The sequence below is a fragment of the Morone saxatilis genome, unplaced genomic scaffold (assembly GCF_004916995.1).
Source record: "Morone saxatilis isolate NCDOM2014 unplaced genomic scaffold, NCSU_SB_2.0 Contig12, whole genome shotgun sequence".
Taxonomy (NCBI): domain Eukaryota; kingdom Metazoa; phylum Chordata; class Actinopteri; family Moronidae; genus Morone; species Morone saxatilis.
Window position 1 is genome coordinate 22,665,408 of NW_023339674.1, and position 18,224 is coordinate 22,683,631.

At 40.9% G+C, this 18,224-nt stretch overlaps 1 protein-coding gene across 2 annotated transcripts in view; it reads left to right on the forward strand.

Annotated features, from left to right (window-relative positions):
• The window catches only part of tmem131 (transmembrane protein 131), a 30,512-nt gene extending 13,982 nt beyond the window's left edge, over positions 1–16,530 (forward strand). The window contains exons 16-41 of one of the 2 annotated variants that reach the window (XM_035653052.1): positions 645–755; positions 1,141–1,275; positions 2,885–2,989; positions 3,091–3,177; positions 3,317–3,469; positions 3,557–3,632; positions 3,722–3,836; positions 3,962–4,100; positions 4,223–4,332; positions 4,423–4,495; positions 4,628–4,779; positions 4,876–5,018; positions 6,004–6,190; positions 8,932–9,117; positions 9,212–9,367; positions 10,784–11,223; positions 11,312–11,496; positions 12,192–12,322; positions 12,408–12,526; positions 12,608–12,760; positions 12,883–13,033; positions 14,715–14,830; positions 14,921–15,002; positions 15,095–15,198; positions 15,329–15,480; positions 15,575–16,530. In XM_035653052.1, the coding sequence (XP_035508945.1) occupies positions 645–755; positions 1,141–1,275; positions 2,885–2,989; positions 3,091–3,177; positions 3,317–3,469; positions 3,557–3,632; positions 3,722–3,836; positions 3,962–4,100; positions 4,223–4,332; positions 4,423–4,495; positions 4,628–4,779; positions 4,876–5,018; positions 6,004–6,190; positions 8,932–9,117; positions 9,212–9,367; positions 10,784–11,223; positions 11,312–11,496; positions 12,192–12,322; positions 12,408–12,526; positions 12,608–12,760; positions 12,883–13,033; positions 14,715–14,830; positions 14,921–15,002; positions 15,095–15,198; positions 15,329–15,480; positions 15,575–15,841 (3,828 nt within the window). In that variant the 3' untranslated portion in view covers positions 15,842–16,530. The remainder of the gene's footprint in view (positions 1–644; positions 756–1,140; positions 1,276–2,884; positions 2,990–3,090; positions 3,178–3,316; positions 3,470–3,556; positions 3,633–3,721; positions 3,837–3,961; positions 4,101–4,222; positions 4,333–4,422; positions 4,496–4,627; positions 4,780–4,875; positions 5,019–6,003; positions 6,191–8,931; positions 9,118–9,211; positions 9,368–10,783; positions 11,224–11,311; positions 11,497–12,191; positions 12,323–12,407; positions 12,527–12,607; positions 12,761–12,882; positions 13,034–14,714; positions 14,831–14,920; positions 15,003–15,094; positions 15,199–15,328; positions 15,481–15,574) is intronic. The other variant, XM_035653053.1, reaches the window with a different exon arrangement.
• Positions 16,531–18,224: the final 1,694 nt, after the last annotated feature.

The following is an 18,224-nucleotide window of genomic DNA, read 5'->3' on the forward strand; positions in this document are numbered from 1 at the left end:
GATCCATGAAAAATGCAGAGACTGATAATCTTCAGGGAATGCAAAGGAAAAATGCAGTATCTACCAATAAAACATCTTCCTTCAGCTTTCTTGCCCATTTTTAAATGGTCTTTGTTAAAAATACTCTTTATTTTCATTATTTACAATATAAGCAATTAGTTTACAATTCAGTACATTTGAATAACTCTACTCGAGTCGAATCCTGAGCTACTGAAATCTGCTAAGCTAGCTTCATTTAGCAGGCCCATGATATTTGTAGCTGATACTTTTAGCTTTAGACAAGGCTCGTTGTGGCTGTTTCACCTGCTAGCTTTTACTGCGTATAGCTCTCTTGTTAAGCTGTCCAGCTGGCTGTTTCTCTGTGACAGAGTGCAGGAAGTGTGATGGTGGTTTCTAGAAGCCACAGTTTAACTAGTTACTGCAGCCAGGGCAGCAGTACAAAGCCGGAACGCAGTAACATTGTTATGGCGTAATCATTTTCTATATAGTAAAACAGATGCCAAGAAGTCCCATTCAGGCCTTAAATACATTTTAACCAATATGTAGTTACTGCGTTTTGCCTTTGTAGGGCAGATCATGATTCTCAGTGAGTATGTGCCCGTCTGTAATGTGGTGTTTTGTTTTCTGTTGCCTGCTGTGAACAGCCGCTGGTCCTGCCTCCCAGTCTGAAGGAGAACCTCTTGGACTTTGGTGTTCGCAGTGCAACAGACACCAGCAGCATCATATTTGTGGTGGTCAACAGTAATCCCATAGAGGTGAGATCGTATACTGTGTGTATTGCTACAATACATATAAAACAGATTATTGCTAATTGTTTTTATAGATTTTAGAAATTTTATCCAGGAATAAAAGTAAAACTGGGAAGGACTTAACTTGCTGTAGTCCAGTTTGTCTTTCCCAATTCACTATCAGGTCCATTGTGCAATGCAGTTCTATGTGGTTTTTTTAAATATGCTGACGTGTGCTTTCAGACATTTTCACTACAAAACGTGTTACTTGCAACATAAGCCATATTCATTTCCACTATGATAGTTGATAAAGTGTTTGAGCAATTTAAAGTACAGTCACACATTGTTCAGCATTAGGACACTAATCCTAGTGCAAAGAGTATCATACACGTTTGTCCTTTCTGTCCTCCAGCTGGAGATAAAGTCCTGGCTGGTCACAGGAGACAGCCTGTCCATGGAGCTGCTGAAGACAGAGAAAGGAAACACAACAGTGGCCCTGAGTCGCCTGCGAGAGCTGCAGAACACTTCAGCTTCCAGTCACAAAACGGTAAGACACCCACTCTCCATCGTCATTCCAGAGCTGCTTGTGGCTTCATGTTGTGATCTAATGCAATCCAGTACAACAAGCCAGCATTAAATCCCACTGTTACAATGTGTCATAGGCTCAGTTCAACATCGTGGTCATTTTAGTTTGTAGTGTTGTTGAATTGGATTTCATTATTCTGCAAACACACACAAGCTTATTACTTATGTATACATGCAATTTGTTACAACAAATCCTGACCGTAAAATGATAGTTCCTAACACTATTCTTTGATGAGTCATCCATCCACATTTCTGTAGGTTTATTTTTACCGTTATGCATTATTGGGGCTATAATTTGATATACGAAAAGGTTGTATCTGCAAAGTCAGTCTCTGATTCTGGTCTGTAAGGTTCCAGTTGTGAGAGCCAATCAGTGCTCAGAATGTGAACAGGAGAGCCAATCAGATTCTGCTTTTCAACCATGTTGCTCCACCTCTCTGTGACTAAGCTTATAAGAGCTGAACAGGTCATGAAATAAGTTGCAAGCAGATGTTTGGAAACCTCAAAATTGATGAGTCACTTTTGTAAGCTTCTTTGCTAAACAACTAGCTTGTGCTCATGCAAACATTGCAAGAATAGACCTTTTTCACAGCAGCCATTTTGACATTAAAATAGTAACGATATTAATTAAGGTTGCGTTCCATTTAGTGTATCAGGGCCTTACCAGTGAGACAACATGCACAATAGCAGCACCCTGGCTCTGTTTGACCTGAATGGAACAGAACTTTTATTAGAATCATGATATCACCCTGCTTTACCCTTTCATGTCAGAAGGCTGCTGTGAAAAGGGTCCGTTAATGTTACTCTAGTGGCTCACACTGTTACTGTGCTGCTCACTTCTGTTTGTGTCTGTTTGTAACTTGTGCACTGCTGCAGCAGACAAGCACAAGTTCAGACGCTGACAGAGACTGTAAGTTGTCCAAGTAAATGCAGAATTACACATGGGGTCAGCAAAAAGACACATGAAGCACAAACAAGAACACCAGATAGAGGCAAAGTAGCAACGAGCAGAAAATGAGAGAGGAGAGAAAGCATGAGCAATTGAGCACAAATTGATTTGAATTGCAATTTTTGTAAAACCTGGCCAGACATCTTATATCATGACTCAGTTCTATAATTAATACATTGATTTTGTGTATTAAAACAAAGACTGACCTTTGTTACCAGATTGAACCTTATTCCAAGCAGAAAATGATTTCTCAGTATCAGAAAGTCTGCAAAACACCTGTTCTAAAAACAAATGAATGTGATTTTGATACTGTATATTTAGGGTACCATGAGGGCGCATACATTACTTTGACCAATTAAATATAAAAGAGAACATTACTTGATGTCAGTTTTGCAATATAGGATATGAAAACTTATTATCTTAATATCTCAGAACCACTTAGATCACAGATAGATCCTATTTGAAGGTCACAACATTGATGATGACTGCAAAAAACAACAAAAAAACAAGGTACTTTACAGTTAACCACTTCCTCATGTTGAGTCTGCAGCCTGAGCACCATGGGGTATTTTTGCATTTAGAAAAAACAAAAACTAACGCATATATTTTTGTCTATACAAAGGTAATATTAGCATCGGGCTATTTTGCAGCCTTCAGAGTGACACTTGTGGCCAAGGCACTGGAGGGCATGTATGATGGGGCCATACACATTACCACAGATTATGAGGTAGGTATCCAGTCAGATCTTATTAATGCCGTTCTTTCTCAGAGAAATGCACAACCAGCGTCCAGTCTAATACTGACATAATTGTTTCTCTTTTCCTTCAGATATTAGCCATCCCAGTGAAAGCTCTCATTGCTGTGGGTACATTAAACAGCTCTCCCAAACACATCGTCTTACCACCTTCATTTCCAGTAAGTAAACATTAAGTTAGATTTCACACCTGTCCTGCACTGACAACAAGTAGAAGATGAGACAATATGCACAGCTCTATTTTCCTGTTGAAGGCCTAAGGTGTTACAGCTCTTGACATATCTGTTTATTTTTCTTCAGGGGAAAGTTGTTCATCAAAGCTTCAGCATACAGAGCTCTTTTACACAGAAAGTGAGGCTACAGCAGATCCGCTCCCTGACAGAAGATATACGTTTCTATTACAAACGGCTCCGCAACAACAAAGACGAGCTGGAGCCGAGACGTAAATCTAAGGTAGCCCCTCATCTCACTGAGCAACATTAGCGAGCCATACGTGTCCTTATAAACATAAACTTATTTTCTTTCCTCCATCTTTTTCAGGTGGCAAATATTTATTTTGACGCCAGCTTGCAGTGTGGTGATCACTGTTATGTGGGGCTGCCATTTGTGCTTAAATGTAAGTGTTTGTAAGAGTGTGTGTAAAAATAAACTCTGAAAAAACAAGAGACAAAAGATTTTTAAAATATATGTATTTTTCTGTGACAGCTGAGTCCAAGCCTCATGGGCTGGCGTTACAGGAGGACATCTGGGATGCTGATGTGGACCTCCACCAGAAACTCCTCAGACGATGGAAAGAGCTGAAAGAGCGCTCAGGCCACAAGTAAGCACGTTGGGGGTTATTGATCTTTTAGGATTTGGTTGTCAACACATGTTACGGTTTTACTGCTCTGCACAGATGGGTTATTTACAGACTGTCACAAGATGTTTGCTTTTCTTTTACTAAAGGATTGAAGCTATCTTTGAAGTCAACACAGACCTTCAGAAAAACGTGCAAGCTAAAATAACAGCTCACTTGACCTGGCCTTCACTGGTCAACTCCTCCCAACAAATTATGTTCCATCTGACCAACACAAACAGCTCCTCTGTGAGTAGAAACAATTCTCCTCTTGTTACCACTTGTGCACAAACACACTCAGGAAGGTTGTGAAGTGTTGTGAAAGATCTGCGTTTGAAATTGAGGTGGGAAATCTCTCTGTATCTCTGCAGGAGGAGGAGGTGATTCTGCAGAATCCTGCAGACGTCCTCGTCTATGTCCAAATTCTCCCCGTGGCCCTGTTACCCAACCCCTCAGTGTTTTCTGGAAAGCTAGCTGATCGGTGAGAAATCTCCACGACCTCCCTGCATGTTCTTGTTCTTTGTCCCCTCATCTCACTCTGACACTAATCTTCTCTGATTTTATTTCCCAGGTTTCCATTAGGAAATTTGTCCAACATCAACATTGACACAAATACCTTAGAGTTCCAGGTTCACAGAAATCAAGTGAGTGTTGCAGGAGTGACATTCAACATTATCAGGAATTCAGAGAATCAGCTGGTTACAGTCCTCTTGTCCTCGGCTGAGGCAGCATGTGGAAGCTGTTTGTCTCTAACAGGCCCTGTGTTTGTTTGGCAGACATCCCTAATGAAGAGCAGTACAGGGTTCGTAGAGGGATCAACCAGACCCTTTGTGTACAACCTCCTCCTGCTGCCCGGAGAAGTCAAGTCGTTCAGCGTGAGGTTCACTCCCATCAGCAACCACAGTGTCTCCTCCCTCCTCATAGTCAGGTAATGTCAGTTATGTAACTGAACCAACCAAATTAGCCTTCAGTAAATCTGTTTTTCTCTACTGAAATTGTTTTGCTCTGATGGGAATCTGTTTAGAAATAATCTGACTGTGATCGACACAATCCTACTTCACGGCCGAGGTACGACAGAGAGCCTGAAAGTCGCAGGGAAGCCTCCGGGACAAGGCAGCTCTTTGAGGTTCAAGATGACTGAAGCCCTGCTGAAAGACTGCACAGAGAGTGAGTTTGTGTTGCTGCGGGTCCACATCTGTGTCACCATGGGCCCTCATTTACACTTTCAGGCATCTCGTAAACAGATAAAATCAAGATGTTTCATGCACTTTCATTTACACTAAGCCACATGTCACCATCGACCAGGTCACAGACCCGACTGTTTTTTCCCGGGCAATGTCCAAAGCAAGTTGGCCTCACTCCAGAAGAAGAATAATTGTGTGCTTTAGCAGTTTAGCTACTACAGTTAACAGTTAGCAATAACAGCTAGCAGGCCAACTATCCATAAACTGGTTTTGAATGCCTCTAGGACAGTGGTTCCCAACCTTCTTCCTTTAAGGGATCATTGAAAAAAACCCTGACATAGTGACATATTTTATAGATATTTCCAATTATATTAAAAACTGTACAATTAAGCCAAATGGTGCACTCAGTAACTTCAAGAAGCTTGTGTGAAACTGATTTGGATGAATTTTGATCAGATGATTTCCTCCTTTTATACAATTCTCTGTCTGCATTATGTATTTTTGTTCAAATCATTTAAAATCATACGGACTTAATAGGCTTCTTTTTTTGGCAAAGTTATGTGTTTTCCCTGTGCTTGGCCATTGTTCTATTTAGACATTTACTTTACATTTACTTTTCTTCATGGAATGACAAATACAAATAAGTACAGTGTCTTCAACTTATTTCAGTCCTAATCCTTTTGGTCAAATAATGAAAAGCAAAGGGAATTTAACCCCATGCATACGTGTGATGTATTGAGAACAAAATCCCAACACTTGCTCCTGCGTTCACACATTAAATAAAGAGTGATGAATTAAATGCCTTATGTTTAGCCCAAGAATCTCACTGATGAGAATAATACAAATTCACACAATTGCGTCCCCTGTCTGAAAGATAAGTCATAAAAACGAATGAAACACAGAATAATAGCACGCATTTCTGTTTGCAGTATATTCAGTGTTCATTAATCAGCCTTCATTCATTTCAGAGACGAAAGTCAAGGAGCCAAACTTCACTCTCAAAAGAACCTTCAGAGTAGAGAACACAGGCCTGCTCCCGATCACCATCAGATCGGCAGAAATCAACGGACAGGCTTGTGAAGGATATGGATTCAAAGTTCTCAACTGTCAAGAATTTGCACTTAAGCCAAACGCTTCAAAAGACCTCATCATACTGTAAGTTATTTCCCTCTGTCCATGAGTATTTGACTGTGTCTAATTTGGACCTACAGTTTGAGAACCATATGAGGGCATAAGAATGTGGGTACTGCATGGGAACTTCAGTGTGTATGTGTGTGTGTGTGTGTGTGTGTGTGTGTGTGCTCCCCATCACCCACAAGCTCTATTAATACTTCTCCTCAGCCTCTCTGGCTGAGTAAGCCTTCAGTAAGAGGATGAATCGGCTCTCTGTCTCGCTGCAGCCTCTGCTTGCTCCCCTCAGGTCTCATTTTTCTTCATCACTTAAAGTCCACCCTCAAAATGGACACACATTCTCCCCAAGTATCAGGACGTTTTTCTTCAATCAGGTTTTACTCAAAAGTCAGAGTGGGACCAGCTCTGGGGGTGTAAATGCCTCTCTGGCTATAACTGCTGATCTAACACTGTCTGTTTGTACAAATGTGTAGCAGAAATGTTCTAGATCATTCTACAGTGAAGGAACTGTAGTGGTTGTAGATGAATATAAGTTGCACTTCCCCTACCAAATCTGACAACTCAGTTTCCTGAGTTTCCTGTAAAATATTTTATCATTCTATCATCTAAGGTGGCATTTTTAGGTGCCACTAGATTACAAATGCCACTAGATTAAGGGTCAATTCTGCTTTGCTGTTATTTTAACTTTAAGCATTTAAACCCTGTTAACGCAACAACAATTAAATTATTTTTAAAAGTACAATTAAATTATTTTTAAAAGTAAGTGAGCGAAAAAGTAAGCAAGTGTCATGTTTCGAAAGCTCTACACAGACATGGTTCAGCCTACAGTTGTTTCCACTTATTTTGCCTGGTTCGACCTCTCTGAACTGTGTAGGTATGAACAGACTGTTTACTTGGACCTGTTAGGGCAGGACAATTTACACCTTCATCATTCTCACTGGTACATAAAGTTTGGTTTGTGCAAACAAAAAAAGAAATAATTCAGTTTCAGGGTCTTGGTATTGTTCATGCTGGCTCACGGTCACGTTTGACTTGAGTGATCCAGTTAGTTTGGTAGGTGACTCTCAGGTAGTTTTCTGAGGGGTTGCAGGTGTGGCTTAAGGACAATGGCACAGTCAGACTGCATTTTTGCGTCCTGTTCATTTCTGTGTGGAACGGAATGAGACACATCCGCCCACGGTCGTAAATTCAGTCTAAATTCAGTCTAATCGAACTTGGACACGTGAAACCTTGAGGCTGTGTGATGTTGTGCCTGTTTGATAGTGGGGGTGGGATTGACCTCTCATTCATCAAATTAAATAATAATATAAATATATTATATAAATAATAAATAATTTATATTCTTGTTCTATAACTGCAGGAGAAATAATACCAGCAGCATAGAAGGAGAGTGCAGTGAGTGTTAAGGACGGTGACTGAAATTAATGATTAAGTAAAATGTTTAATAAAACGCTGTATCATTTACAACTTTGTGGGCTGCTGTTGTTAGCCCGCTGGCCTTGCTATGTGCTATGTTTACAGCCCGCTCCCCCCTCGCCAACCTTTGCACTTCAGCTTATAGTGCAAATGTTGGATGATAAATAGCATAGTGTTAGGCTTTTCTCATGGCAGACATTTTGACTTGTCATAGCAGGAAAAGCACAAGTGGAAGTAAAAGTAACAAACTGTCAGCTTTGTTACATTTACAGTCACAGTGTCACAGACAGTAAACCATCTACCCAGCATGTACAGTATCAATGTAGCCATTATTAAGGTTATTAACTGCACATGTGCCTCTTACCCGCTATCACATGTAATAATTCTGAACTTTATAAAAGGCCTTTTAACAAATATATTTGTCTTACGACTAATCACACAACACTAGACACCAGTTTGAACTCAAATTTACCAAACACGGTTACTTAATAGGTTGTAAGTATTCCGTTATCGGTCCAGACCATCAGCAGAGTAAACATCTCATATTAAACATGTGCACTTCCTTCAGTTTGTGACTCCTGGGTGGTTTTAAAGCATTAGCAGAAAATTTGACATGCAGCTGCCTTTCTCAAACAAACGCTCACTGCATGCTGCCTCGCCTCAGGAATGTTCATTTTAACAATGGTTTGTCAGTCACTCAGTAAAAGGACATTCACTGCTGTTGTTGAAAGAAAGGGACTTAAATGCAACCACATACTCCCTATCACTGGTCAGTCCTTTCATTGAGTCAAATTAGTCCATTGTGGTCATTTACAAAACAAATATATCCTGGTGCATCTTACTGGCTCATAGGTTCCTGAATCACAAAGATAACTACCAGGTCAATGGTATGAAAACCGTACCATGTAGGCAGAGTTGAGAAGCAGCAGCGTTCGCTAACTACCACTGTAACGTACACTGTACGTCTACTGCCAGAATAATAACATGATGCTTATCGGTCCCTCGGCTCCGCACCTAGTCACTTTTCTGTCGTTTTCTCTTATCCGCGTTTCTCGCTATGCACTTACGGTATGTGGTTGTTTGTTAGCCTACAACAATGACATAAGCTTTGTGTGGGAAATCCTACATCAGATACAACTCTGATCTACACTGTTTCTAGCTCCACCTCACCATCCTAGTTCAGTGTGCTAGGTGAATGGGATGGAAAAAAGTGGTTTTGTTGGTACCGTCCATGACTTTTGACAATGGAAAACTATGTACCATACCACTGATGGACTGCAGGTTTGCAAGGTTTTTGTACAGTTGAGAACAGCCTTTTAAATTAGTACATATCCTTCCTTTCCTAACAGGTTTACACCCGACTTCACTTCATCTCGAGTGATCCGGGAGCTGAAATTGGTGACATGTGGAGGCTCTGAGTTTGTGTTTGTCCTGAACGCCTCCTTGCCCTATCACATGTTAGCTGCATGTGCAGAGACCCTGCCCAGACCGAGCTGGGAGCTGGAGCTCTACATCATAGTGTCTCTCATTATGAGGTGAGTATGAGGTGAGGGGAGCATTAAGACAGCACCTCAAGCAATAAAACAACCCAACTAACAGTGGTGTTCTGTTGTGTTTATGTCTCTTCAGTTCCATGTTTCTGTTGGTGATTGCCGCCGCCTACCTGGAGGCTCAGAGCATATGGGAGCCTTTCAAGAGACGTGTGTCAGTGGAATCCAACTCCACCTTGGAGACTGGGAGACCATTTAATCTCAGGGAAATTGTGCAAATTCACAGTGATTCAAAGTAAGTGTAAATCTTGGGCAATGGTTGCTCAAACCATATGATATCATCAATGTACAGTAAGATATGATGCTAATCTAATGAAGAGACGGATGGATCTAACATTAAAAACAAGTATTGGAGCCATTTAATTTACTCTTGAACAGCCCAGGTTTGTCTGTAGTTAATGGTTGTTCAAAGGGCTCTGACAGTCAGTGGCAGCGGTCTGTGGCTAACCGCTAACCGCCCACAGTTGTTGCAGTGTCTGGGACTGTGACCAGTGGTTGGCCCTTATCACTGGTCATTCAGGAAACTTTGCATGTTTGACCTGAGGCACTTGGTGAGTGAGAGCTATCTGATTGGCTGTTCAGTCAGGTAAATGAGTGCAAAAAAGGACATATTCTCAATTTGCACTGTGTTGGTGTTCAAATTTGTAAAATCGCTCCTCTTGCTCTGTGCGCAGTCAGTAGGTGTGGCACGTAGGACACATTTGACCTTCTCTACCCGGATCTCTGCATTAGGGTGCTCCTACAGCTTGTAAATATGTATATAGTTCGTTTGAGCCTCTCTCTCACTCTGTCTCTCTGGCTCTTAAGCATGTAAATATTTAAAGAGTTCCCCTCCCTTACTTTTTTACTTCAAATATGCCATGTCCCTGTAGTGGGTTTGTGATTATTTGGCTAAATTATAATAATGTAAAGTGTATGTATGTATGTATATTTCCATCGTCATATACCGGTCAAACTCAACTAATGACAAGTGAAAACTGACTGTGGCCAAACCCCTGAGTGATTCAGATATAAGTGCAGGGAGCAACGAGCAGAACTTCTAGGGTGGACCGCAGTGAGTCCGTTAAATGATGCAAGTTACTGAACCAAAGTTATTCAATTATATTTATTATGTTAAAAAAATAAATAACTTCAGTTAGGGACAATTGTTGTTCAGTGTGGGACGGCTGAAAGTAGAATTTGGAACAGTTGCAGGAGCCCTGCCAAGAGTCCAAAACCCAAAGTTATGCAGTTACAGTGTATTTTAACATTCAATTCCTCAAATGTGAGGAAGCTGGAACTATCAAATGTTTAAAAATGTCAAACTAATTGATTATATGGGTGATTAAAGTAATTGATTGTCAGAATAGTTGCAGATTAATTTTCTATTGAATTGATACATTTTGTGCAATTCTTTAACTTTACTGATGTCACGATAATAAATAAATAAAAATTGAAATTAAATTGAAGTCACTTCTAGCGAGCTTCACTTCTTTCTGAATTTAAGAGATCAGCCACAAAAAGAAATGAATGGTTATCTTTACAGTAATACCACATAATAGAGTCGTGAAGGAATTCAAAGAAACTTGGTTCAAATGGCAGAAAATGTAACAGCAGATGGCAGACGCAGCATGTACAGTGTGATTTAACAAACTTTTCTTTCACCATTCAGGTTGAACGATTATGGCGACTCACCACCGAACTCCAGAGTAGTATGTGCATCCAGCAACGGAGCAGCTCGGGTTGGAGGCCGACAGGGCAACAGCCGCACCTTATCCGACTCAGACAGCCAAGATAAGAGGTCCAGGATTGGCTTCAGCCGCCCATCTATGCAAGCTACTTCCTCCCAGCTGACCAAAGGAAGTACAACCTCAGGCCAAGAAGGCCCTCCAGCTGCCTGCCAGCTGACCAACCGGAAGGCTCGGAGTACCAAACAACTAGACTTCCAGAGTCAAAGTTTAGCTGGCTCATCGTTGCCTCACCGAGGCCTCGTTCCTGAGGATGCAGAATATGCCAACCTGATAGGAGCCATGGACAACGACATTGACCGTCCAGATTCGCTTAGTAGCGAGCCTCTACAGGAACAGAGCTCTCAGTCAATACAAAACAAAGGTACACACATTGTTTTTATCAGTAGTAGGTAAAAGGCCTCTGTAATTACTGACAGGTCTTTGAGGTATGTTTTAATATTATTTTGCAGTGTTGGAATCCAAAGGGAAACTGCGGGGCAAAGCCAAAGCCCTGAGGAAGAAGGAAGAGAAAGAGAAAAAAACAACAGTAAAGACTCAGGGAGACGAGCTTAAAGACAACCTGGCTGACAACGACGACAGCTCCTCCACTACCACAGAGACTTCCAATCCAGATGTGGAGACGAACATCAAAGAGGTACAGTGAAATAACTATGTTGTAGACCGGCTCACATCCTGTGCTGTACACAGTTTCTAACCAGAAAGCGTGCAACGTCCCCATAACCTAATGCACACTTCCAATAGCAGCTGCTGTAACCAGAATTAAATGGACTCTACTTTCAAATGAGAGAAATTAGCCTCTCATTATAAGTTAATTAGTTTATGGACAAGTATCTCAGTAGTTTCCTGTCCTCTCCAGTATATTGCCTATTTTCTGCCCTGTGGCAAATAATTCTTACTTTTTCGTGCATTTTTCGTCAAATATTTAAGATGATTATTAATGTGTTTCATATACTTTGCTGGATGTCTTTGTGACATGACTTTCAAGTCAAAAAGAAAGAGACTGAACATTTAGTTCCTTTATTTCAACACAGTATAACGTCACACAAGTCTCATTGTTTAAAAAAAGGGAACAAGTTCACCAAAAGAGATACTGGTGGACTGATCAATACACTGGATGATTTATAACAGTTAGTTACAAATTAACTCGCTCCTCTTCCTCCGTTTTATGCCTCTCTCCCTGTTGACTATCCGACTAATGAAAAGTGTATTGACTAACTCTTCTCATTGACTCAACGGTTAAGTCGACTATTAGGGGGAAGTCCTCCTACGATGGAAATTACTTTATGATAAGCATTCTATTATTATATCCTTTCCCATCATTTCTTCCAGGAACCAGTGAAAAAGAAAGGAAGGACAGTAACAACAGGAAAAGTGAAAGAAGAACCTTCAAATTTCCTAATCAAACCCAAAACCAAGAAACAAGTAACCACAAAGAAAGAGAACCAAGCAGAAAAATCCAGGTATGTTTATGTAATTACAGGTGATAGATATCATCTTTTGTCTGTTGCTTTTTTTTAAAATGTATTTTTATTTTTATTGTTTCAGTTCTCTGGAGCTGCCATATGTAACACCACTGGAGAACAAACAACGAAAGAGCTTCACATCCAAGACTCTCTACCCTCTCACCAGCATCCCAAAGACAAGACCTGTGCCGAAACAGAGATGTGAGTTACTAAATGTTAAGTTAGGTCTCTTTGCTCTTTGCTTCAATACCAGATGTGTTTGTGACATGGTTGTTTTGACAGTAGATGGAAAGCTGGAGGACGGGCGTCCCTCTCTGTTGGCCAAACTGTTGTCCAGCGGCTCAGTGCCGGAACTTGGCCACAGCAGCAGCTCTGAGGGGGAGAAGGAGTTTGCATCTCCAGAGTGGGATGTACCACTTTCCAAAAACAGTGTCCGTAAGTCAACATCTGAAACCATATCCACCACCACCATACCCAGCATACCTAGTGTGTATCCTGTGTCAAACTCACTGATCAGCATAGTAAAGATCTGATTTTCTCCTGATCTCCACATGCAGAAGCTGACAGTCTTCAGCAGATCTCCCTTCAGACAATCAACGCAGACCCTTTCCTGAAGAGATCCGTCACAGCTGGGACCTGCTCCCCTCCTCCAACCTCCCCCAGCTTACTGTCCCGAGGCACATACAGCAGTGTACTCAACAGTAACAGGTATCCACGTGGTCAAATGCACAGTACCTTCGCCAATAAAATGACACAATATTTGATGAGGTTTGTTTGAAAAACTCGTCTTTGGTGATGCCTCTTTTTCAGTGGCCCCACTGACTTGGTGTTGGTGTTGGGTGTTCCCCAAGAGTCCATCCTTGGCTCTCTTTTGTTCTTTATGTACATGCATCCACTCAGTCACATTATCCGCAAACACAATATTCAATACCATTGTTATGCGGATGGCACTCAGATGTGCGGCCTTGTTTACACCTGCCATTAACATGCGTCTTGGGTGATCTGATCACAAGTGGACAGCTCTGGAGTATGTCAGTTCACACTTAGCGTCTCCACATGTGTCTTGAGTGACCACTTGGGATCAGATCTCTCTTCCCTGCTCTATATGAAAATAGATTTGCGAAGACCAAAGGGGTTGTTTTTCACTGGTGGCCCTGTAGTAGTAAACACACTGGGACAGACAGACACAAGGTTTTTAATACAAAGAAAGAAATAACTTAATGTGGAACTGACAACAATGCCCAAATTAAGAAATTAACACAGATAGTGTTTAACAAAGTTTATAAAGTTTCTCCTAACTCAACAACTCACACAATAGCGCGATTAAGGGAGTCTGGGCATGTTCTCCACAGGTAACAAAGAGGTAGCCTATACTGGTTTACTGTATTTGCAGGATATTGGTTGAGTAGGCAGTCCTTAAGTGTGACCCAGGACACATTTGTGTACACACTGCTAAAACAATGTGGGCATATGTGGCTCTGACCACCTCCAAATGGTCTGAGCGATCAGATCTCAGTGCAATCCTCAATGCTCCTTGGATACATTCACACCTTGTGCTTAGAGCTGTCCACTTGTTACCGGATTACCCAAAATACACATTTAATACCAGGTGTTAACAGGGCCTGTTACAAACCTGTTAAACCTGTTAAAAACAGCAAATAAGACAACCTACATTACTTAGAAATCAAGTGGTAGATGTCCCAAATCTTTCTCCAGCTAAATGAAAATGAATCAGAAATAAATATCAAACTGGCAGCTAGAAACTGAGGGCTACTTTCTGACAGACCTCTTCCAGGCACAAACGTCCAACTGAGGAGCATTTTTTTCTGTTCTGTATTCTGCAGTTTTAGTGGTCTGATTTCATTTAAAGATCTCGTTTGTTAGGAGGCACTACTGGAAGAAAGTGAATATAGGCATGTTTATTATTAGTGTACACATTGATACATTAGTATCACCTTTGTTACCTTACAATTAGCATTTTATATCTACAGACAGAGCGGGACGCCTTCCACAGAGTCCGCCATGTTTCTACAGTAGCCCAGAAGAGCTCCAACACTGGCTATAGATGGGGCCGGTTGCATTTATCTCGTTTTGTGGCCACCATAGTTTCTCCTTTGTTTTTGGAAGGAGATGATAAAGCGAGGGAGTTGCAATCTGCCACACACCTAGATGCCACTAGTTGTACACACTGGTCCTTTAATTTAAAAGCTCTGAATTGGTCATCTTGATTTTCCCAAGTAAAGCACCTTGTAACTTATTGAGTTATTTATAAATAAAGTTTATTGTAATATATATTATTATAGTTAAGCATGCTATTTTGCTACACTGTAGATTTATTCCAACTAAAACTAATCCAGATTTCTGGTGATTTTTTGTCTCATTTTTGCAGTGAGGGAAACCAAAAGAAGGCCCCAGGAAATAAACTGTCTCCAGCCACTCCGCTCCCTGGCAAAAATGGGACCCCCACGTTTGCTGCTGTAGCTGCTGGTTATGACAAAAGCCCAGGTAAATACGTACTTAATGTCATTGTCTGTACATTGTTCATGTGGTGGTTTGTTTTTACGAGAGAACACTTACGTTTTACGTACCCGTCAGGTGGCTCTGGCCCAGGTAAAACTGACAGCCAAGGAAAGAGTCTGGCACACATGACATCAGTGGAAAGTGACAGCTCGGACAGGTAATGTAATGTAATGTAAAATGACACAATGTATTTACATCTGGACATGACATCCCAATTTATTGTTGTGTATATATTTTCCTCTCTCACAGCTCTGGATTATGGAGTCCTATTGACACAGCCAGTAGTTCAAACTTTCATTCTACCAACTCGTTCTCTGCTTTTGGAACCAACAATCCCTTCAACCTGACAGGAGGTAATCACAGGTTTATAAACAAACAAAAGAATCTAGAGTAACAAGTGTCACTGTTTATGGTTGACTGGCTGCATTCAAACTGGTGTGTGTGTGTGTGTGTGTTTATTTATGTTTGTGTTTGTTGTTTTAGTTTTCAGTGGAATGAATCTCCAAAAGACGTTGGAGCCTCAGCAGAGCTGGCCTGAGTTCACCCCTGTACCCTCCTCCATCTGGGACATACCAAGCAATGACTCTCTGCACTCCTGGCCCAGCAGCTCCAGCTCACCAACTGCCCCAACTGCAGTAAGATCCATTATTTGTTCTTAATGCAGCTCACACATACTTTTTCTGCTGCTATGATACTATTGTGAAGCTTCTATATATATTCTTTTTATAGTCACTCCTTGGAAACGCCCGCAATCCCTGGTCTGCAACCACACCTTTCAGCAGCTCCATTTGGTCAACAAGCGCAGATTCAGCCTTGCACCCTTTTCCTCCAACGACCAACTCAACAACTCTGACTGATCTGGTCAGCAGTCCGGCCCCGTCGCCACCAGCTCCCACCGAGATGAGTCGCACCTACAACCCGTGGAGCATGTGGCGCCCCACCCTGAGCCGGCGCAGCTCTGAGCCCTGGCCTAGCTCCTCTGACAACGGCAATTAAACAGAGCGTGACTGCACTTAAAAGAAGCACGTCATGGATTTGATGTACTCTGTACGCTAAATCAAATCTTTTATAATCAGAGAATCCCAACAGAAAGCAATGTTACCTGAAGTGTCATGCGTTTGGTAGCCCAGTGCTGTAGGTTGCCAACCCCGCAATTTAGTTCTCTGCAGCTTTTTATTCATGGGGGCAGAAATGCTTTTTATTTGGAACGTTTTATTTGGATTTGTTTTAACAGGTGCCCCTAAATTAAAAACATTGATAGCATGGTATGCTGATGCCATTGCATACATTTTGCTGTTATAGAAAGGCTGGTAATGCTGCATTCCTTCTCAGTTTGATACATGGCACAGAACCAATAAAGTTCAGTATTAATGTTATCTTATTTTAAGCCATGTGTTTTCACAATTATTTTGGTTCTCATTGGTTTCTCATAAAAGTTGGTTTGAAAAGTTAAATTTGCATTTAAATCAAACTAAGCTCTTATTTGGCAGCAGAGATCTTTCATAATCTGAAATGTGATTCTTCAGAACGGCCCAGAAACTCACATTAAAGCGGCCTCTGCCCTAAAATATCAAAGACTTCTGTGAGAGTAAATTGGTCGAGTGATTAAAGTTAAGTTAAGAGGTTTCTGTTGTACATCGCCTCACTTTGTCAGCAAATTTAAATAAAGGACTTAAGCAAAAACAGTTTTTCATGTTATTTTATTACATTCAAACCTGTAATAATTGATCTTGTTTTTAGCCACTGGAGGGCAGCAGAAACATGTGAACACAACCCAACTTTATGGCAAACATTGGCTTATTTACACATCCAGCAGATGAAGAGGAACATAATTTGGTATTTGGTTTGTGCTTAGCTCCCTTTAGTACTGATTTTCTGTGAATACAAGTGTGTTCAGTGTAGTGTAACTTTGAACTCTTACAAACACAAAACAATTTAAGTACAGTTTATATTTTTTTAATATATTTTGACACTCCACCACCATGCTGCCTTATATGACATTTGGGTGTCACTGTAAATATTAAATGGGATTAATGGGGGGTAGTAGGGGTGTTGGGGGGTAGGATGAGAGGGGTGGCAGAGGAGCAGGTGGGAAGGTCCCTCCAGTTTATTTAAAGAGCTGCAGGAATCTTCCTCAGAGAACAACATGAAGGAAACAGTGATTTGTAGTGGCTGTGTTATGATTCACTGTGATAATTCACTTCATGACATACATTTTACAAATCACAACACAGAAAAAAAAGTGGTGTATTGCATTTGAGTTTAGTCCAGCAGGGATCAACCTGCGAATACCTCACTCATATGACAAGAAAAACAATCAACTGTCCAATCACAGCCAGGGGGCGGAGCCATGGTCAGAGTTTATAGGCTTGTTTAAGGTCAAGATAACCTCTGTGGTTGGCGAATGAAGCCCACACGAAGTAACAAAAACAGTTCCTCAAATTGCCACTTGAGACTGGCTATAGAAGTGATCAATCTCTAAGTCCCCATATTAAAATCTAATATTCAAAAAAGAGAAATAAACATGTTTACAGTCTGGTCTGTATAGCTAAATTCTCCATTCACAACTGTACTGGGGTTGAATTTTTATATCTCACCCAAGTCATATTAAGGCTTAAAGTTATGTATAATTAAGGGCTGTGATATTTATTACCTAATGATTCATTAATATGGAATCTCCCAGTCTGTTATATATATATATATATATATATATATAGTATTGTACCTGTATTTAACATGTGCCAAAAAAGTATAAAAATCTGTTTCTTTGTTTTGTTTTGTTTTCAAAATCCAATAATCTTTTCTTTCTGTAAAACAGCTGCTGTAGTTGCCGTTAGCATGCAACGGAACGGGGCTCCAAAACAGACGGAGTCCAGTTTGACCACAGCGGTACTGAGGAGATCTGTAGAGTTTCCAGATGGACTTACCAAAAGATTGCCAGGGTAATGTTGGATGCTGTTAGCTACTTAGCTGTGCAGCTAACATTAGTGGACTAAACCCACCAGTTTGACAACAGGGACTAAAGTACAAAAGTGTTTTTATTGCTGATTTTGGCTCCTACCACCTCGGGGCTACGTTAACTATCGTTAGCTGCAAGAGCTAACAAGCTAACAGCACAGTTAGCTTCTTTTTAGCTAATTCACCTCGGTACTGCTGTCGCTGTGAGGCTGCTGAGCCCCGTTCAGTTGGATGCTAACAGCAGCTACAATACAGAGACAAGCTGAGTGGATTATGATTTATACAAATACAAAGAAATAGATTTATTTGTAAAATGTTTGGCATATGTTAAATAGGGGTACAATGTGACTGAGGATGCAATCTTAAAGTGTTAAAATGAAATTTTTTATTTCACCTTCAGGTCCTTGTGGAGAGGAGACCT